General features: G+C 40.7%; 1 protein-coding gene across 2 annotated transcripts in view; it reads left to right on the top strand.

The window, feature by feature from the left end:
- KIF16B (kinesin family member 16B) overlaps positions 1–22,951 on the top strand; it is a 1,684,060-nt gene that overhangs the window by 1,151,047 nt on the left and 510,062 nt on the right. For both annotated transcript variants that reach the window (XM_085612707.1, XM_085612706.1), the window contains exons 20-21: positions 1,099–1,257; positions 13,889–13,997. In XM_085612707.1, coding sequence (XP_085468833.1) covers positions 1,099–1,257; positions 13,889–13,997 — 268 coding nt within the window. The remainder of the gene's footprint in view (positions 1–1,098; positions 1,258–13,888; positions 13,998–22,951) is intronic.

Raw genomic sequence — 22,951 nt, 5'->3', positions numbered from 1 at the left:
CTCGATCGGGTTCCACAGCTCTGGCGCCAGTGACCCCCCCACGGATCCGGCAATGGATCCGGACTGACGCCAGTCATGGAATTGTGACCTGTGCCGGCCCTGACACCGAGACTTCAGGGGCGCTGGCGCCCGCCCCATTCTGATTTCTGACAACCGGAAGCCAGATCGGCACCTACCGACAGTGATCACGGCACCGACATAACCTACTGGTCCTAGGACGTTTCCAGAGGCTCATTCTGAAGAGCTAGGAATGGAAGAAGATTGGGAGTGGTCGCTGGACCCTGTACAAGACTAACCTTATCAGAAAATAGACTGGTATGAGGAATTGGGTGAGGCCAGCGGACTGGATACCTCTCCAGATTATGGCCTGCTTTCCCCCCTACCATAGCTACACAGGAGCAAGCATCATGTGCAAAGTGAACAATTAAAAGAATCCTAATGTTTATAGATGAAGATCTGAACTGTTTGAGACTGATTTGAGTGGGAGCAGGGTGATAAAGAATAAGTGTGCACAAATAGCCAGAGTTCATCATTTGAACAGTAGTGTCACTATTAGGCGAGCTCACGCTGAGTAGGGAGCAGTAATTGATCTAGTTTTAGGTTTTTTAATTTTTCAACACCCAATTGAAGACTTGCCAAATCATCCTCTATGTGCTGGAAGTGGATGTCAATGGGTCCTCACTGCAGGGTGAACAAATACCTGAGCCCCAAATGAAGAGTCCATGTATATACTCTTGGGATTATCACATGGCATAATGATATTAAGGACTACCATAAACCCTGAAACTGTGTTTATCATAGCCAACTACTTAAACCCCTGAGGGAGACTGTGATAAGAAGACAATAGTCATTTGTGATTGCGCTGAAATGTATAGCCACTGAATAATCTAAATTTAACATAAAATGTGTAAAACTGTTTCCTGAAGAGAATACTGTTTGCGATTGTTTTATCACCTCCCTATGAAAGGAATCAAATTTCAGGTGGATGTGTAAAATGTGATCTTATCAGATCACTCTGCAACTGAAATGCTCGCATCAGTTTTGTTGTGACTCTTTTATAATAAATGTTGATATTGAACTATGTGACCTATTTTGCAGGTTATCGCAAGAAATACAGCAGCTGAAACAGAAGATATGCGAGAGTGATGCTGTTCAAAAAGGTCATCTTGGAACGCTGGAAGAGAAACCTTCTCACACATGTTCACCAAACAGCCAGACGAAGTCCCATCCTCCTCTTCATCCATTGAGTGATGATAGGTAATTAATAAAATGCTTTGTTTTTTAATAAGTCTTGTATTGTGAAAGGTGGGGTATGAATTGGGGAGAGGATGTGGTCCGTCGGCCAGACTGTCGACTTTGGTGCTGGAAACCAGGGTTCGAGCCTCGGGGTCGCGTCCACATCCTGTGATTCTGGGCAAATCACTTAATCTCCCCGTGCCTGAATACGTAATGTAAATACGGTGCTCATGTACAGCGCCCCAACACCTTCGGGTCGAGTTCGCGCATATAAAAGATGCAAAAAAAAAAGAAAAATGCTACATTAATAGATTCCGCTATCTCGGCAGAGAAATCAGCCAAATGTGTAGTGTGTTTGCTACCGCAAAATGCTCACTCGTAGATATTTTCCCACTTCAAATGTAGCGATTGTCCAAATATTTCATTGTAGTTAGTGCACAACATGTTTGATGCGTTGCACTACTAGTGTCATAGCCACACAGAGCATATATCAAAATATGTAAAGCTAAAGTTTTAAAGTATTTTATAGCTTATGCATTGTTTTAATTAGACTTTTTATTTCAGTATATATGTTTTCGCTCTTGGAAAGTTGGTGTTTTAAATCTTTTTTTTGCAGGCCTTACATTGTCTTCCCTCTTCCATACTAATCGGTGCATATACGAGATAATTTACATAAATTAGCTCTCATGAGTGACTTGTGAGCTGCAATGTGTCTGTTAAGCTTCAGTCATTATTTGGCATCACTTGTTGCCTCCCACACATGCCCTAAAGATCCTGCAGTGGGTCTTCGAATTAGTAGATATCTGAGCAGATATTACATGCAAAAATTAGGCGTTGTTGTCACTTGACGAGCTGGCGATCTTTGCTGAGATTCTATAGAGAAGAAAATCTACTGTGGGTGTATTCTCAAGTATTAGCTATCCTCACAAATGCTAATTGAAGGTAGGAAGTGGAGTGCCCCTGTCATTGACTGTTTCGAATTCCTGACTGCCAGCATAAAATAGCAGCTGTATCTTGTAGTTATTTAAAAAACAAAATAGACTGATTTACATGAATTTGAGAAAACAACAAAAATGTACATTTGTCAATAATTTTTGATGTGTACTTAAGTTATGTGTATTTGTGTAGCGCACAAGTCACCCAGGAGGGTATCCTGTAGCTAAAGTGGGATCGGCATTGGCGGCTCCTCTGCTAAGGTGGAGGAGCGTCGCTCCACTGAGCTGGCCAAGAAGGAAAAAATAATTGGTATTATCATTTTGTTTTCCGTCTTTGCTCAGCTGGGTAGGGGCGGGGCTGCTCTGCTCGCATAGCAGGGCAGGAGTGGTTTGCCCTCTTCAAGTGCACACAGCGCTTTGGCCGGCAAAGCCATCTTGCCAGGTTGCATTGCAGCCTGGGTGCAGAAAATAACCAGCCTCTCATTCCCTGGCTAATCGCTGAACCACGGCGTTCAGACCATATCACAATGCTACATTGTGATTGGCTATGGGGAGCCGGGTGTTTCCTACCCTGGGAAGCGGGTTAAGAGGAACAAGAGGCGGCGGGAACAGGTAAATGTTTACATTATTTTTCCATTCCCCCGCCCCCCCCCCCCATCCTGTGACCCGACCTCCCACCGCCGTTAAATTCCAACCGCGCCTGAGGATGGGCCCTCCCCCGCCCCCCCCCCCATCCTGTGACCCGACCTCCCACCGCCGTTAAATTCCAACCGCGCCTGAGGATGGGCCCATCCAGAGTAGGGCTAGGGGAAGAGCGAGGGCCTCAGTTTCTGCTGAACTCAAGAACTCAGAAGGAGGCTCTGATGTGCAGGGCCAGGTCTTTCCAGGCTTTAAGAGGATTTGGTTCTGTGTCTCCTTGGAAGGTATCGAAAGGTGCGAGTAGGAGTCCGGCTGAGTGGAAGCACATATTAGGTTTTCTGAAGTTTTAGGTTTTTAAGGTATGTAGGGCCAATGTTGTGCAATGATTTTTATGTGTGTGTGAGGAGTTTTAAGTGAATAGTGCTCCTTTGTGGATTTGGAGCCAGTGGAGCTCTTTGAGGTATGGGGTGATATGAGTGTTGGTTGGGAGGTTCAGGGTGTACCTGGCTGCAGAGTTTTGTATGACCTGGTGGCTTCTTGTCACTTGAGAGTATGTAACGTATAACGTGAAATACATAAACATATCCAAAAATGGGAGCTCATTTAATTTAAGCCATTTTTGTTGAACAACACAGTGTGACAAACAAACAGTGTTTTTTTTTTTAAACAACAGGATTCCTGCACTGTGTCTAGTATTGTACTAGAATTAAATAATTTGTTGAACAGGCAGAAACCTCAAACTTTTAATCACGCTTGTTTGAAAAAATAAGGTTGATGTGTTTCGAACCCCACATTTGCTAGTTGGGGGTTCTCTTCAGGACCAAACTAAAGAAAGTTAGCGAAATAGGGACGCTGGATGGCTGGCCAAATTCGCAGCAAACAATTCCATTGAAACTGAAGAGTGTCCCTGGTCCCCACACACGTTTCCAAAAGGTTTTCATACAGCAACAATCCCCAAAAACAGATATAATTTTGACATCTGGACATGAACATTTTGATTAGAACGTTGAACTGATTCGCATGTGAGATCGGCTGATCTTTACTAATAGTGCTCGGTCCTGAAGAGAACCCCCAACTAGTAAACGTGGGGTTCGAAACGAGTCAAGCTTATTTTTTCAAACAAGTGTGATTAAAAGTTTGAGGTTTCTGCCTGTTCACCAAATTATTTAATTCCAGTACAATACTTGACACAGTGCAGGAATCCTTTTGTTTAAAAAACCCCACAATGTTTGTTTGTCACACTGTGTTGTTCATCAAAAATGGCTTAAATTAAATGACCCCCCATTTTTTAATATGTTTGTGTTTCACGTTATATGTTACATGTATTGTCCCAGTCATGTGTTTGAGTTTTTTATATTGACGGTGCCATTTAGGATATTTGTTTACAGGCCCAAATTCATCTAATGTGTTTAGGGCCTAAATGTTTGTTAGTGAGTTGTTGCGTGTGTTGCTACTAAGATTTTCACATTTCAATGAAAGATAAAAGTGAACCTTGTCATGAAATTGAATAAAAAATAATTTTGATAAAAATTGATTCGGGTTACATTGAGTAAATTCCTTGTACCCATTTTATTTGTTTTCAAATGAGATATCAGTATTGGCAATCTTGTTGTTGTTTTGCTCTTTCCCAAGGAGAACGAAGTAGTTCTGTTCAGTGCCAGGGAGTATTATGGTAATGTGTGCTTTTTTAAAATCCCCCCAAAAAATGTTGCCTTTACTTTTTATTTTAGATTATCGAACACACCCGGCAGCTTCCAGAACAATAACGTTTTCCATAAACCATGACAATACAAGTATTGCCAAAAGGCAGGAGAACAATACCTGACCTATTGGCTTTACCAATGCTTGTTAAATGTGTAACTTAAAATCTGACAAAAAGTCTAAGCAGCATATCTCTATTGTCCTAAACTGAAGCTAGTACTTATTAAATGTAATAAGATATTCCACGGTTAGTCTATAGGAGAGATAACCTTAGAACAGTGAGAAAATTACTTTAGGAGTTTTTCTCTGTTGGGACGTACAAATCTTAAATACACATGTTCTACTCTTTAACTATTCTTTAAATACAAACACATAAACTGGACAGTGGACCAACTTGCCTGCAATAGGCACCAACGTCAGAATGTATACCAATATTATGCAAACAGCAAAGTGCTACTGTGTGCAAACCTCAAAAGTGCCTTCTGTCCAAAGTCACCACCCTTTCCCTCAGGGTCAATCGTATATATGAGCTTATATTAAAGTTGCACCACTTTCCAATTATGTACAGTCAACTCAATTTATATCCAGTCCGTTTTGAAAGGATGATTGAAAATGTCTTCTTTATTGCTTTTTTCCCCTCTTTTTACATAAGCCACAGACAACACGTTTCTTTCTGCGAACAGAACTTCTTCAGGGCTGTAAAGTTAAAAAACATATAAAACACTACATGTAAAAACAATGATAAACACAGACATTGTGTACCACATTTAACATAACATATGTAACATAATTGAGTACATGCATGACAACACATTTTTTTATATTAAGTACAACCTCCCGTGTAATTCTTTAAGATTACACATGGAAAAGATATTTTTAACCTATATATGACCATACACCAGATAAAATGACAAAACGATAACCAGAAAGCGAGGGTTTATACAATAACATCAAAAAGAACAAAAACAAGTTCTATATTGAGTATAACTAAAAGGTAACTTAATTCCCTTTATGATACCGATGCACCAGAGAGTGGTTTATAATGAGGCCGGATTCCCAAAGGAAGCCCTAGAGCACACATATATTCTAAAGCGCCTCCCAATACATAACCCACAAGCTGAGGGTAGTCAACAGTGGGCAAAGAAGGGCTGGTTACAAAAACCACCAATGAGAACAGGTGGAAGAGAAAAGATGTACCTGACCTCACTATGAACTATAACAATACGTAAAAGAAGCTACACCAAAAATTGCAAATAATGACAAAAGATTCAGATATCAAAAAGTAAATTACAATGTGACAACAGAAATGGGGCGAGAAAAGGAACATACCATTTATGAATTCCGCAATGTCATTAGATAAATGATGCCTGAGTATCTCTCTTTGGGTTATCTTTTAACGATATGCTCCTTTATCAGGATTGGGCAAAGGAAGAGAGAAAAGGGGGGAAATTACGTTTGCAATGTTTAGGAGCATATAATAACGGGCTCCTATAGATGTTCTGTGTCTGAAAGATGAGAAAGAGCCTACCTTGCATATTAACCATATCGTCTTCATGCACAGGTTAAACTGATTGCCGGGTGTAATGTGATGTAATAGTCACTCTGGATTCTCCAAAACATATACACATCGGACCCAGAGCATATCGTACCTGTGGGAACCCAGCTGGAGTCAAAACAAATATATTTCTAAATATGACCCATCTGCCCAAAATATGTGACCCTCGTTATTACGCATGTTAGATCTGCGATCGCCAGGGTGCTCGCATAAAGATAACGAGATACGAAATTGTTTGAGCATAAGTTGTCAATATCACCCACTGCGCGTGCGCATCTTCTATATAATGTAGCCATAGTCATTCAATAATTCAAATATCACCCGAACATAGTGATAGAATATCTACAATATCACCCGACGGAAATAGTGAATCGTCAATCACTGCAATATATGTTTAGAAATCCCGGGAGAGAACACAGTAAAATATACCCATGTTCACTCCTCAAAACATTGAGCCCATGTTCCCCTAATCTTGTCGTATATGAAGGCCCGTCTCACAGAGATACAGCACCCATAAGTATATACAGACAAGAAAGGGCACCGTGAAGGAACGCTCATATTGGCATCTCCGGGGTCCCACCCGAATCTCCCAATTCTTACCTTGCGAGGTGGTCTGTGCGTCCAACTCGACTTCTCGGCGTTTTGATTCCCGCCCGTGGTTCAAAACCAGGGCGGAGCAGTCCATCGTAAAGAATCCGTGTACCATATGTCGTGAAACCACGCATGTGACTCTCAGAAATATGTTAGGCGGGCGTGTGTTGTAAAATGAAGCAGTCATATTGTAATGTGCTTTAATACCAGAACGCGTTGTATCACGAAATGCCCAATCTGTAACAGGACATTCCGTTATATAAACTTCCAAATACATGTGTAACAGCAAACTGAGTAGATAACATAATATAATGTAAAAGGTGAAAATATTTAAAAAAATCTTATTATACTCTAAAAAATTTACGAATCAAAACAGTATTTATATGTAATGAGAGGACATTGCCAGGCAATTCAAATAATACCAAAGATAAATATTTTTGGGATTCTCTATAATTTTTTATATATCGGAACTATGATCCTAAATGTTTCCTTTTGCTTCTAAGAAATGAGGCCATTTACCACTTACCAGATCTAGAACCAATTGAGTTTAGCAGTTAGTTGGCCGTAAATTCGGCTACCATCTTTAAAGTGTATTCTGAAAGATCAATATATAATATTGACAGCAAGAAGAATTGATATTCCAAGGTCAAGCTGTTTGGTATGTAAGGATATAGCATCAGCATGGCTGACAAAAACCATTTCATTCCATTTCTAAAATGGACATAATAATCCAACAAATTTCAAAAACCACAATGAAAGGAGAGATGCATATCCAAATATATACCAGAACAGAACCTGAAGGGGGTGTGTGGTTCATTTTTTCGCATGCATCAGCTCCTACAGTTCCAAAGTACAGTGAGAGAGGACATACATATTCAAATGTATAACAAGACAGAAAACAACGGTGGGGTGCATATTAGAGTGTGTCTCATATATCACAGCATCGACTCCTACGGTTCAAAATAACAGATAATCTATTCCAAATTTTTCTTTACCTCGTAATAGTTTATTATGTTTAAACATTCTGAGAAAGGCATGCACTACCGGAATTGACGGTGGTCCACATTTGAAATGCTATAGTTATATTCACAAATAGTAGTGCATCTCATCATCCGTGTTATGCCCCATTTCTATGCATCTAAGGCGGCATATCCACATGGCCTCCCATTGACGTAGGGTTAGTTCTCCATTTCCCCACGAGGGTGAGCTGGAACATGATCAATACCGTGGAACCATATCTTACCATTGTCCCTATGATGCTCCCTCATGTGATATGTCATAGGATATTTTAAATCATAATTTTTGAAAGCTCGTATGTGATCCTGTATGCGTGATTTTAGTGGTCGCACTGTACTGCCCACATATATCTTATCACACTCCCAACCTATTACATAGACAACGTAGTTGGTTTTACAGTTCACAAAGTATCTTGTATCGTATTCCTTAGGTGTGTTATAATGAAAATTCCTGATCTTATTTTTACCAAACGGACACATGTTACAATTAGAACATGTGTAAAAACCTTTTGGAGCACTGGGAAGCCATGTTTTAGGGGTCACATTTCTAGGGTAGCTGGAACAGAGTAGATTACGGAGTGTTTTCCCCCTCCGAAATGTTACTTTAGGTGTAGCTGTAACAAATTCTCTTAGGTTGGGTGTCTCATATAACAGCTTATGTTTCTTAAGAATATTAAACAAACTTGGACTGGTATTCGTATACTGTGTGATAAAGGCCAAGCATGACCCTTGGTTATTTTTACTGTTTGCACTTGTATGTTTTTGCAGTGTACTTGCTCTTGGGACTTTTTTGATTCTCGAATTAGCCTTTCTCAAGATTTCTTCATTATATCCTCATTGTCTGAGTCTTTTTTTAACCTCACTGATGTTGTCTCTAAATGTCCCAGCCGAGCTACAATTTCGGCGGAAACTAACCATTTCCCCAAAGGGGATATTCGTGATAACTGATTTAGGATGTGAGCTAGATGCATGTAATGTGCTATTGCATGACGTAACTTTGCGATAAATGGTACTATGTATCTCATTATTATCGCTATAAAACAGGATATCCAGGAATTCAATGCTGCTTTGATTGTGCTTCATAGTCAGGTGTACAATGTGGGGATTATCATTTAGAAAGGCATGCAACTCCATAAGTTGACCTGGAGTGCCTTTCGAATGCAAAAACAGTTGATGAACAGAATGCAGAACAATGTCATGCATTCACCCCAATACAGAGATCTGGGCCTAAATCCATCGTTTTTTTGCTCACCATGCCATTCCAGTTCGAACCCAGCCATATGCAAATCAGTCTTGACCCTGTGCCTCATGGTAACAGTCCAGCCCGAACTGCCAAGCCAGGTCCTCCCTGGACTGGAACCAAGCATCCTAGGACTGGTTTCGGGTTCATGACCCCCATCAGCTAGGCTATCTTGAATCCAGTGGCAAAGTGAGCGAGAGAACCAGGTCTGGGTATACCCTGCCAACTTAGGGCGAACAAAGCAATACCAAAGGGGATGATGGACGGAGCGCTTGAGCAAATCAAACACTCACCCCCAGGTCCCTTGCTCACTTTGCCACTGGATTCAAGATAGCCCGGCTGATGAGGGTTATGAACCCGAAACCGGTCCTAGGATGCTTGATTCCGGTCCAGGCAGTTTGGGCTGGACTGTTCCCATGAGGCACAGGGTCAGACTGATTTGCATATGGCCATGTCTGAACTGGGGTGGTGGAGTGAGCTAAAGAATGATGGTGGATTAAACCCAGATCAGTTGACTGGGGGTGAGTGTTTGAGTTGCTCAAGCGCTCCGTCCATCATCCCCTTTGGTATCCCCCTGGAGTACCTTTCCACATCATAATAATGTTGTTGATATACTTCCCCCAGAAGACAATCATGTCCATCCAGGGGGAGGCATATTTCCCTCAGGCGTGCTCCCTCTCCCACCAGCACATAAACAGGCCAACGTACGAGGGAGCAAACCTGGTCCCCATCGCGGTTCCCTGAGTCTGGTGATACCAAGTCCCATCATGTAGAAAAAAGTTACGAGATAAAATGATATCAATCATGTCCATCAACATTTCATTATGTTCGGCGTGATCAGCCGTGCGTGTTGCCAAGAACGACTGCACGGCTGTCATGCCAAAGTGTTTTTGAATACACGTATACAATCCGGTCACATCCATCGTGACAAATGTCAGATCTTCTGACCATAATAAGCCATCAAATTTCTCTAGAATCACTCTGGAATCCTGTATATATGCAGGCAAGTGGATTACAAAGGGCTGAAGTAATCCGTCCACATACTGCGAGAGTCTTTCAGTGGGTGAATCAATGCCGGATATGATGGGACGCCCTGGGGGAAAGGTACCCTCCTTATGCATTTTTGGAAGGATATAAATACAAGGGGCAAGTGGGTTGTTTACAGTGAGGTACCTGCGTTCCTCTTCGGAAAGAAGACCGCTCTCACCCCAATCATGAACTGTAGCATTGATGTGAATGACAAGGGAGGGAATTGGGTTGCCAACAACCTGTTGGTAACAGCAAGGGTCCCCAAGCTGTCTCTTTATTTCTTTTGTGTAATCAATAGTATCCCTCCCTCGTCTGCTTCCTTGATAGTGATTGAATCATCATTTCTAAGATCATTCAAAGCTTTTCTTTCTATTTTGGTCACATTTTGCTGGTGGTGTGTGTACTTACAAGGAGCATCCATCAAAGTATACAAATCCTTGGTGACTCTTTCTTTAAACAAATCTATTTTCCTATGTGTATTATTTGTTATAAATTTAGATCCTGGTTTAAGCACACTAGTCACCCCCAAATTGTCCCTGATGTTCAGGTCATCCCTGATTTATTGTATGGAAAAATGTTCCCCCCCAGACACAGATAACAACATGTGAAGAGTAAATAAATCTGAAACAGTATGTGTCACCATTTTTGATGATTGTATGTTAGAACAAACGTTAGGAGGAGTATCATGAAAATGATCTTATAATTTCAGCAAACGTACAAACTTAAATAAATCAATCATCATTTCAGCTGGGTCCCCCCACTGAGAGGGACAGAAACTTAAGCCCCTCCGTAATACATCACGCTCTACATTCGTTGGGGAACGGTCAGATAAATTAACAATTGTCAAAGCATTCTGTTCCACACAATCCTGTACGTCAGTTTCTATGTTGTCTTGGACCGAGTGTCCATCGCATGGGTTGTTTCTTTCTTTTTTCTTTTTTGCCTGCCTCTTCTTTCCTCCCCTCCTTGTTTTTGATCTTTTCTGACCCTTTTGTTGCCCAACCTGATCCTCTCCATTTCTACAAAAAAGTTTAGCCGTCCTGGGGAGGTGACTGATGTTGTTCCTCCATCCCGGGAGGCGCCACTTTCGATTGAGGAGATGGAACTACTACTAACCGATCGGGAGTCTGTTGATTCCTCCCTAGATCTTTTACCTTCCCCCGCTGGTTTGATATTATCGAATTTATGGGCGAAAATATAAATACACCCATTTTTATAGTCGTCGTCATCTCTTTTTATTTTTCTTAGTTTTTTGTCTCTCAGTCTCTGAGAGACAAAAAAAAGGATGTTTTTCTTAATTACATCCTTTATATTCGAACACTCGATTTCTCTCTCGAGATTGATTATATCCTGTTTTAGACTTGCCACTTTCTTATCTGAGTGTCTGATCAAGATGAGCATCATGGTGTTAGATGCTTGTTGCAAGTTTTCTTCCCAATCCTTGAGTGCCTCCTCATCGAGGTCCTCAAAAGTTGGGAAGATCAGTATTCTCAATCCTCGGGGAATTTTTTGATTATCTAGGTATTTTTGTAGTGTGATTCCGTCCCACCAGTGGGACATTTCCTGCTTTTTAAGCCTTTCAAGTTTTTGAAATGTGGTTCGTTAACTCTCTCCAGATTGCTCCTTTGTTGTATTGGAGCTACTTGATTGTTTGTTGGAAAAAAGGCCTAAATCCATTTCTTCTCGATTGTCATTAAATTTTGACATGATTAAGCTGGTATGGTCAAACAAATTTGTTAGTTTCTAATATCCAAAAACAATAGCCTGGTCTGAGTTGTGCTCTTAAGGTCCCAATCTTACAAACGCATAAACTGGACAGTGGACCAACTTGCCTGCAATAGGCACCAACCTCAGAAAGTATACCAATATTTTGTAAACAGTAAAGTGATACTGTGTGCAAACTTCAAAAGTGCCCTCTGTCCAAAGGCACCACTCTTTCCCTCGGGGTCAATCGTGTATATGAGCTTTTTTTATATTAAGTACAACCTCATATGTAATTCTTTAAGATTACACATGGAAAAGATGTTTTTAACCTTTATGTGACCATACACCAGATAAAATGGCAAAACGATAACCAGAAAGCGAGGGTTTATACAATGACATCAAAAAGAACAAAAACAAAAATAATACCAACAATAAAAGTAATATAAATAATAACAACAGCAAAGGTTGAAAACGGGGGCAAGTTATATATTGGGTATAACTGAAATGTAACTTAATTCCATTTACGATACCGATGCACCAGAGAGTGGTTTATAATGAGGCCTGATTCTCAAATGAAGCTCTAGAGCACACATATGTTCTAAAGCGCCTCCCCATACATAACCCACAAGCTGAGGGTAGTCAACAGTGGGCAAAGAAGGGCTTTAAATACAGTGCACCCTGACCAGTAAGCCTTATGAGTATTAAAAAGGAAGGGTTAGGCCTGGCAAAAGGTTTATTTTGATAGATCGAAATGGCAGTTTAAAACTGCACCACATGCATCAGTGGCAAGCCTGAGAATAATCAAACATTCACCTTCAGTCACAGATCAGGGTTAAATCCATAGTTTCTTTTGCACACTGCGTCATTCCAGTTTAGACCCATCCATATGCAATCAGTCTTGACCCTTCTCCCCATGGGAACTGTCTAGCCGAAACTGCCATGTCCTCCCTGGACCAGAATCAAGCATCCTGGGACGGGTTTTGGGGTATCACCCTCATCAGGAAGGCTAGCATGAGTCTTGTGGCATAGCAAGCACAGGACACTGGGCATACCATTCTCTCTTACGGCGACAAATGCAAAAATAGAACAGATGATGGATGAAATGCTGAACAAAACAAACATTCACCCCCAGTCACAGATCTGGGTTAAATCCTTCGATTGAATAAAAAAAAAAAGAAATTATGCACACTGCATCACTCTAGTTAAGACTCGGCCGTATGCAAATCAGTCTTGACCCTCTAGCCTGGCTGATGAGGGGTGGTACCCTGAAACCGGTCCCAGGATGCTTGTTTCTGGTTCAGGGAGGACCTGGCTTGGTAGTTTGGGCTGGACTGTTCCTATGAGGAGAAGGGTCAGGACTAATTTACATATTGCTGGGTCTAAACTGGGGTAGCATGGTAAACAAAAGAACAATGGATTTAACCCAGATCTCTTGACTGGGAGTGAATGTTAGATTTGATCCGCATTCTATCCATCATTTGTGTCTCTTTTGTTTTTAGGCGGTGGCACAATGAGTGCTGTTGCCTACTAGTAGTATTTCATTTACAATCCCTGATTACATGTAGTACCATATTTTAGGAACTTACAAGTAAATTAAATGGTCCAATCAAGAGTTTACCAATTGTTATACCATTTTTTTCGGAAGAAATCCCAAGCATTTTATCGCTGGTTAGCAGGGAAAAAGTGCACAGAGTCCTAAAAGCCATAGAAAACGGGTACAGCAAAGGAAGGCAAAAACCTGGGGTGACCCTGCCAAAAGTGCATGTTGCAACAATGCTGATGAGTATTCTTTCTCATCTCTGTAACTACATTGTGTGATTATGCTCGAACAGGTGGCACTGAGTGGATGTCAAAATGCCATTTTGGATTATAACTGCCATTGTGATGTCGAACAAAGCGGCCGGATCATTTTTCTCATTCCGTGGGATTTGTATATTAAAAATCTGTTAGAACGGCTTAAGTATGCTTTTTGCGTATGCCATCCAAGCCAGTCGTCTATACTTTGAGCTTAATTGCATTATATTTTAGTGGTGCACTCAGACTTTCAACGAACTTCTCTATCATTACATTTCAGTGGGCTCTACAATGCTTTTTATGTATAACTTATTTCCTCGATCAGCGTGCATTATCCTGATTTAAGGAAAAAGTTTGATAAGTGCATCCATGGTGTTAATAAGTAATGCCTATTATTCATAAACATTTTATGTGCATGAATCTGATTGTAGCTTTCCAATTTTTTCAGAGTAAATGCTTACATAGAAGAAGAAGTGCAACGGCGACTTCAGAATCTACACCATCCATATGATGATAGTACGAGCCTATCTGCGGATCACTTCACACAGTCACTAAAGGTGAGAAAGAATCTATTTGTCCTTGAAGTAGTATTGGTAAACATGTCTTTTGTCGTGGGGACCACAGATATTCCCTAGTCTGTGTTACATCAGCAGACAGATCTCGGCCAGTTATTAGAAATGTTTGTGTGAAGAAATTAATGTTTTCCTTGGAAAGGGAAAGTGATCATGGGGAGTAAAAGTGAAGAAAGCTAGACAGTTTGATAATACTGGCTCCTTGTTTTATGGTGTAAGAAATTTGCATACCGGTTGAAGGGCGGTGAAATCCTACTCAAGCATGAACCACAATCCTTGTCAGGGTGAGGCACAAGCAAACTCTAAATTAACCTATGCTAAATCCCATGGTAGTTTGGCGCAGAGCAGTCCGGCTTAAATCAAAGGCAATGTGTGAAGTATTTATGCAGCACTTCGAACAGTAATAAAGTAAAAACACAGCACAAGAAAATTTCCACACCACTTTAGAAAAACAGAGTGCATTTTAATGCATTAATCAGGACCAAAATGACAAACAGCCAACCAGCAGCACCGGAGATATGCAGGTTTAAAGATTTTGGTGAAAATAGCGCCAAAAAGCACAAAGCTCCAACTGTGGTTATCCGGTTGCAATGGACCGGCAAATTGTCACAAGTTGAGGCGAATAGTTGCAGAGTCTGCATTGAGGATACGTTACGCTGGCGTTGCGAGTTCCTGGTTGGAGATGTGTTGCGCAATGTAGATACTGAGGAGCTGTGAGGCTGCGATGCGAGGTCATCGAGGAGGCCATGGCCAAGGGGCTTGTGATGCAAAGTGCTGAGTCGAGGATGCGCCGTGCACTGGTTGGTTCCAAAGAAGCTGTAGGCTTACGATACAAGGTCATGCGTCATCATCGAGGCTTCCGTTGACGAGAGGGTTGCGGTGTGAGAGCCTGCCTTGCGGGTGTGACATGCCACGGCGGTTCCAATAGGCTGTGGGCTGCAATGGCAGGAGCCAGGAGAGTCCTCGCAGCAGAGGCCATTCATCATTTGTGCTTGGTGTTGCACAGCATAGGAGATGTGTAGGTTCTGCCTTGTCCATGTCGAGTCCTCCGATCTCTGAGCAGAAACACCAATATCCACAGGAGCGAAGAGTGTCTTTCCTCTCCCCTGAGATACAGCCACCCTCCGATAATAGACTCAGAAGGGTAGAGCAGTATCCCCAGGGAGCAAAGAAACTAGGATGGACCACCAAGGAACTTCCAGACTACTACTAAGGGACAGAGGGGCGACTCAGTAGGTAAAAGGTTTATTTTGCCAGGTCGAATTGGCAGTTTAAACTGCCGATTAGGCTCTAGGGCAGGCCTGAGGTAGGTTTAAATGGCTAAGCGGGTAGCACAATAAATGCTGCAGGTCCACTAGGAGCATTAATTTACAGGTCCTAGATACATGTAGTGCCACTTTCCTAGGGACTTATAAGTAAATTAAATGCGTCAATTGGGTGTAATCCAATTCTACCATGTTTAAAGGAGAGAGCCCAAGCACTTTAGGAAATTCAATTTTTTTCAATTTTTTTTTATTTATTATGTTTTGGCTCTCAAAAGAGGGCCACATAGAAGTTTACAATGATAAAAGCAGAAGACAAGTACATATCAAAATTATGACATTTAAGAAACATATTTAAGTACAAAAATAACATACAATGACAGATCTACAGCAGGAAGCAATGTCAAACATCTCCAGAGGCATGTTAATAAATAGCTTAAAAACCTTTAAAAAAGTTAAAAATATAGAAACAGAACATTTCATTAGGAGGCCAATAAAGTGCTTGAAGAAAGCCGTTCAAAGTGGAAATGCCCAGACGGATACAAATAGGTTTTAACCATCTGAGACGCAATATACGGAGCGCAGGGCAGATCAATAAAACATGCATACAATCCTGGGTACTCAATTTACATAAATTGCACATAGGAGAAGAACCGTACCATTTGGATAAAAGTAGATTTAAAGGTACTAGGTCGTAACGTAAAAGAAACCAGAATCTACGAATACCATGCGGCAAGTTCCATGTGACATAGGGTTGGGCCAACTTCATCACATAAGAATTAAGGAGAAGGTCTACATCCCTTTTTTCACAGATTAACTTCTTATCAGACTGAAAACATAGTTCCCACGAGGCCTGTTTTAATACGAGTTTTAACTGTAAGGGAGAATACAAAAACAAAGTGTTTTCATCTAATTTTAGAAGGGTTACGGCTTTTCTAAAATTCCTTACAAGTTGTGAAAACTCTTTAAAATTACCCAGTACTTTAGGAGTGGTAAAGAGCGCAGACTCCTATAAACCAACAAAAACATTTGGGGACCCTGCAGAAAGATCCTAGTGCAACATGGTATTTATTCTTTTAGATTTGTCTCTATTCATGTATTTTCATTATTCTCTCGTGTCATCAGTATTGATACATGTTTGTTTTTGGAACAAAACGAAGTTGCAACGAGTATTCTATAAAATATAAAGGTGCACCTGAAAGCCAGTATTCACTCCATACAAATAGCAAGCAATATGCCACAGTATATTTTTATCACAGTTTTATTTAACACACGTAGTGATGTTAATTGGACATCTGTAGTGGTTCAAGTCAAAGGTATCCAGGGACAGTGAGTTTTGGTTCCCGAGTGAAGGTTGCAGGTTTAAAGCAGTGGAAAATAAGTCTTTCAAAACAGGCCAGCCTAATGTGACTGCCCATCAGCGACAATCTGATACGATCACACTGTAGTGCTGTCAGGAAGATTATTATTTTGTTACAACAAATATCTAGGTGGGCCCTCATTTAGAGGAAAAAAAGAATATAGATGTTTTTTCTGCAAGTAAGATGTGAGTTATATGGGATGTTGGGGTTAGAATAATTGAAGAGCTAGGCCACATGGGGGAACACATTGTGTGTTTTTATACTCCTCATGCTTTTAATCTAAGCCGCTATTTTGTTGTAGAAAATTAATGAGGCAGAGCAAATAAAAAGAGGTGCTTCCATTTTGTGCTGTGTTTACAAATATATACAGACATGGAAACGGGTATTTTTGTCTGCTCTTACGTGTAAAAATAGCAACAATGGAAATAATGAAGTTTGCTTGAACTCAGTTAATCTACTTATTTGCCTCTCCTTGAATTTATATAGGATATGCCTTATTAGAATTTTTCCTTTGTTTTTCACATTATGTTTAAAAACTGATGGTACTTTTAATAATGGCTGTCACTTAAGATTTGGCTGTATAGCCCTACAAAGCAGACGGAAATACTAAAGATTTTTTTTAAATTGAAACGATGAGGAACAGACCGCTCCTAAAAAGCGCAGAGAAAAATATTTTCTTAATGGGATAAGAGATAGATTTTAGATGCTCAACTCAAACTTTTCCTTGAGCAGGGGGATTTCAGTGTTACTATAGAGTCCCTGAGAATGCGCCAGCATGGGGTAACAGTAGGTGCATGTCTCACTCCTAACAGAATATATTAATTTAAGCAAAGAAGTAGTATCTGTTTGATTTGGAAGGAGGCCTGGCAAGGAGTGATTTTCATTTCACCTGAATACTTTGCTCCTCCTGTTACCCAGTATTTAGAAACGCTATTTGGGAAGAAATTAAAAAGTACTTTACACAGAACAGGAGAATGCCCTCCAACTTTGTGATAGAGTGAGAAGCGTTTTAGGTGGCAAATAGAGGAATATGCATCAAAACCACCTATGAAGCCGGGAAAATATCAGAGGGACCAGTCGCAAATTGAAGATGAATGGCAAAATGTTGTTGAAGTAGAAAGCCCAAGGTTATTAATTTCTAGAGAGGGCCCGTTTCTTAGACTACAGAACATATATAACCAGTGTGCATGATGAAGGGGGACAAACCTGGTAGATTTTTAGCCCGGCTATTGAAATGTGAAATGAGATGCTCCCCTTACTAGAAAACACAAGTGATAAACCAAACGTTTCCTACATTTTGTAACGACCTCTACAAGGATGAGAAAGAAGATCATGATTCTGACATTCTACAATTTCTGAGGAGGGCTAATATATCCCCTCTTACAAAAGAGCAGATTGTAATTTAAGATCATGCTATATATGTAGACATGTTAGCACCTAAATTACTGGACTTGTGCAGAAATCATATGGAAAGGGCTCATTACCATGCACCACAAAAGAATCTTTAATAACGTCCCCCCTCAAACTACGAATAAAGGAAGGGAAAATGGGATCATATAGACCCCTCTCACTACATGTAGGTTGTAAAATGCTTAATAAGGCTAGAGCAAAAAAATTAATACAATTATACCATAGTTTAATTTTATGTAGAACAGAATTGATTTTTGCCTGGTTGTAATACCTTCCGTAATATATTAAGGTGATAGCTGATAGTGAATTCTAGCCGCTGATTCCTTATTCCCAGGTGTCAGACTGGATCCGGATTTTTTTTTTAGATGCAGTACCCCTGCATGGCGGTAGGTGGCGTTGTTTAGCTCTGCATGGCATCGTTTGCGTCGTCCGTGTCGGAAGTGACCCAGGAGTACCGACATCAGTTCTTTTCTTTCTGTGTCAGCCAGCACAGATCCGAGAAGAGCTACCCATTAGTAGTTTTTTTTACTAGGTTTTTCTCAGTGTTTCTTTCTCAAGTCTTTTTGAGATCTTACCTCCTGGTGTGGCAGAAATGTCATCTAAGATAGGCGGCTTCAAGCCCTGTGGTGCCTGTCACCGACAGATGTCGATGATGGACCAGTACGTTGCTTACCTCTGGGGTCTCGAGTGGGAACACAACCCAAAGGACTGCCCTGATTGCCGCACCAGAAGGCCTTGAGGGAGCGATCCTTCAAGCTTTGGACAGCTTGATGTGCGAAGCTGCGATTATCGAGGTCCCATTCCAGGTAGGTCCGGGGAGTGGTCGCGGAGCCGGAGGTCGTTGTTGCACTTCAAGTCATGGGGCCATTCGGGTAAGTCCAATTCCCACGAAAAGAAGGTGAATCATGCTTCTACTTCACCTCGTCCATTGGCAGACTAGGGAGCATTCCAAACTAGACTAGGTATACTCGTGGGCTGAGGCATGCGCCCAGAAGAGATTTTTATTAAACAAACAGGCAATACATCTTCTGAAGAAAGCGTAGTAAATGATTAAGATCTATCTTTACAGAGACCCCCAGTACCAACAACCACGGATCAAACGAACACGTTGACAGAGAGCACAGCATCTACATCCGCTGAGAAACAGTCTTTTTTTGCACAACGCCAATCCTCCAACCGCCCTCCGGACAAAATCATGCCTCCAAAAGAAAGCGAACCCGCAGGGGACAAATCATGAAAAGTCACGGAGTCTGGCAGACCGCAGAGAAATCTCAAGAAATTAAGAATCTAGTAATGAACATATCCAAAAGAAACTTTAACACTCTTGGAATTCAAGTACTAAACAAAGGCATGTCATACGTCCCCACATATTCATCCAATGCCTTAGAGACTGAAGTGGCTCTATTTAAATTTATACGTAAACTGAGACTCCGATGGTTCTTTTTTACCACCATATCACATCAAGAGCAAGCGAAGCCACCAGAGATCTTTGGGCCCAAAAGCAATTTTATGGCCCCATTTTCGCACAAAAGTCTGGATAACTTTGAAATATTGGTCAAGAAAGATTTGGAGAAAATGAAATATAAGAAACCTAAGCATACAAACTTAACCAAGAAAGAGCTGCGGATCTTGAACTCATTGAGACCGGACAAAGAAGTAATCTTTCAACCAGCAGACAAGGGGGGAGCGCTGGTCACCATGTACATAGACTTATATGAACGCAGCTTGAATTCACATGTTCTCAACACTGAGACTTAAATGCAGTTGGCTACAGATCCAACCAATGAATTTATGAAACAGCTTGATTCTATTCTGGTGAAGGCTGACAACATGGGTTTGATCAATGAGCATACCCAAAAATATTTTCTGACCACTACGCTTAAAATACCGCATATATATATATATGCTCCCTAAGATCCACAAAGACGCAGTAAATCCTCCATTTCGATCAATAGTTGCCGGATGTGGGTCTATTCACAAACCGATTGGACAATACTTGGATTACCATTTACAACAAGTGGTACAGTCTTGGGGCAAATATGTTAAGGACACGACGGACTGCCTGAAGAAACTAGAAACCATAAAGCATCATTTAAAGGAAGAGATTCTACTTTGCACCATTGATGTGGTCGCATTATACACCTCTATTCCCCATAATGAGGGTTTAGATGCAGTGGAATGGAGACGGTTAGACATCTACACATGATGAAATAGAAGTATTCCTCTTGGAGTTACTCCATTTCTCTTTATCATAGCTATTTTTCCTGAAAATATTTTTTTTTTTCTTCAACGCACAGGAACCTCTATGGGTTTTCCTGGAGCTCCTTCCTGCGCCAACACCTACATGGCCCATTTTGAGGACACGCATATATTACATAATCCTAGATTGCAAGAAAACCTCATCACATATGAGTTACATAGATGACATTTTAGTCATTTGGACAGGAACACGCGACGCGTTGGATGTATCAATGAATTAAATCAATGTAATCCACGGATTCAATTCACGTTTACCATTAATTCACAAAAGACTCACTTTTTAGACATTGAAATCCAGAAAGCTACGATGGGACTAGAGACTTCTGTATATAGAAAACCCACGGATGTAAACAACGCCTTACATTACACGAGCGCCCATCCTATTTCCTTAACAAAACACTTGCCTGTGTCACAACTAATCAGAATAAAAACAATTACATCTCAAAAGGAACAGAGTGAACTGCTCATGGATGAAGAACTCCACAGATACAGAGAGAGGGGATATTCCCGCAGGTTTTAAATGCTGCCAAAGAAACAGTTGCAAGGAAGAGTTGGGATAACTTATTACAGAAATCTGTCAAATCGACAAGACAAAGGGAACTGTTTGTCATTAAAAACTCCCTGCAATCTGCAAAAATCAAAAAAATGATCACCAAACGTTGGGAAATCATAGAGCAAGAGGTTGACTTTGCAACTTTGTTTATGGACAAACCTTTGTTTGCGCTCAATCGGTCTAAGAACCTGAGGGAATTATTAAAACCCAGATCCATCCCCTCTACACAAATCCACAGAGGTATGAGGAAATGTAGGAATTGCGACCAATGTGGCAACATAATTCCAGGAAATACCTTTTGTCATCCTCACACAGGGCAAAAAGTCCAGCTTGGACATTCTTCTGATTGCAATGCTGAGGGTGTCATCAATACAATCCAATGTCCATGTGGACTGGTATACGTGGGCAGAACAAAGGGCAAATAAAAACACGTATCATAGAACACAAAAGCACTATCCGTAATCAGAATTGCAACTCCTGCCTAGCAGCACATTGGGTCAATACACCACACACCACACACCATTCCCCAGATCAGATTTACGGTATTAGAAAAAATTGATCACGTTCCAGGGATAGAGTATAATGCCTCTTTAGCACGGAGAGAAACATTTTGGATCAAATACTTAGGTACCATCATTCCAGGAGGTTTGAATGATCATTATGAACTGGTATGTTTCTTGTAATTGTGTATACCTCTTCTCTTAATGACTTAGAACGTTCTCGCGTAATATACTTCGTATTATGTACAGGATTTGCACACACACACCACTAACTTTCTTTTTCTAATTCACGCTTCTATATTCACACCAGTTTTTCAACACTTTTATTTTTGGGTTTCATGTTATGCAGCGGCAGCGGTTATGCCGTAGAGCTCGCAACATGAACATCGACTCACTATGGTTAACTTGCGATTTAACTCTGCAGGTAGCATCGGTATCTCTTATTATTTATAATTCTATCGCTCACTGTTTTTCACAAAAGCGGCATCATAAGAGGAGGAGTGTTCAGCGCGGGATGTCCTTTTGTGGCACCTATGTGGTCGTAGTTGCACTTAATTAGTCTCAGCTGAGAGGACCTGTCGATTTCACTGATGTTTGGTGAGAGCTGAAGGGTGAGCATCCCGTAGTTTGTAACCCGGTTTTCATGCCGCATAGACAGTTTTTGGGTCTTTTTCATTTTGAAGTTTGTCATTTAATAAATGGCTGATTTCGCTTGCAGATACGTGGCACTAATTTCTACATTACAGTAAGAACTGTTCTAATTCACAGAACACGGACTCTTTTTGTGTGTACACGCCGTTCGGCGTTTGTGGTGACTTATCTTGCGTTTCTTGATTATCTTGCGTTCCTTTTGGCACAGAGCGGAGATCGCGCTCGTTTATTAAGATGCGGTAAGATTGGTATATATCTTTTAGATCACATTTTCTTGTCGGTTTCACATCACGAGCACATGAAGTGGGAGACCTCGCATGTTAAGTGTTGTTTCTGTTCCCTTATTTCGGCACCATTTTTTACTTAGCTAACACAGAATTAGGTATCCGTTACACTGACGTACCTTCTGATCACAGTTTGGGCTCCACTTTCTGATTCTTTTCGTCTCTCTATACCAGTATGTTTTACTTCACGTTAATGCATGTCGTGTGCGAATCCTATTCTACACATGTATTCTTCTAGATAGCATATAGAGAACTGATAAATGTTTATAATTCTGTTCTTGTAGTTCCAAATGGAGGCTGCTTGAAGTTGCTTTTCCAAACTTCAAATCTTCAATACCTTATTGCGTGTACCCCTGAAGAAGGGTTTTTCAAACACAAAATGCATTGGGTCACATTTTGAAACTTTATGTTGAACAAAAATTTGAAGTTCAAAGGCTGTTTTTGTTAAATAACTCCTGGCAAAAAGCCACTTGATTTAATGTTTTGTTATTCAACATTGATTGTTGTTTCCAGTATAATCATATAATATTGAAATAAGAAATACAGGATTTCAAAATATATTGTTGTGAATATTTTTTTGTATTTATGAGAACTGTAGGAAACTAGACAAAAACACATGAAACCTTAGGGACTCAGCTGTGCACTGGGTAGGCTCGGAT

This window comes from Triturus cristatus, chromosome 6, assembly GCF_964204655.1.
Source record: "Triturus cristatus chromosome 6, aTriCri1.1, whole genome shotgun sequence".
NCBI classification, from domain to species: domain Eukaryota; kingdom Metazoa; phylum Chordata; class Amphibia; order Caudata; family Salamandridae; genus Triturus; species Triturus cristatus.
This window is presented reverse-complemented; position numbering and strand designations above follow the sequence as displayed.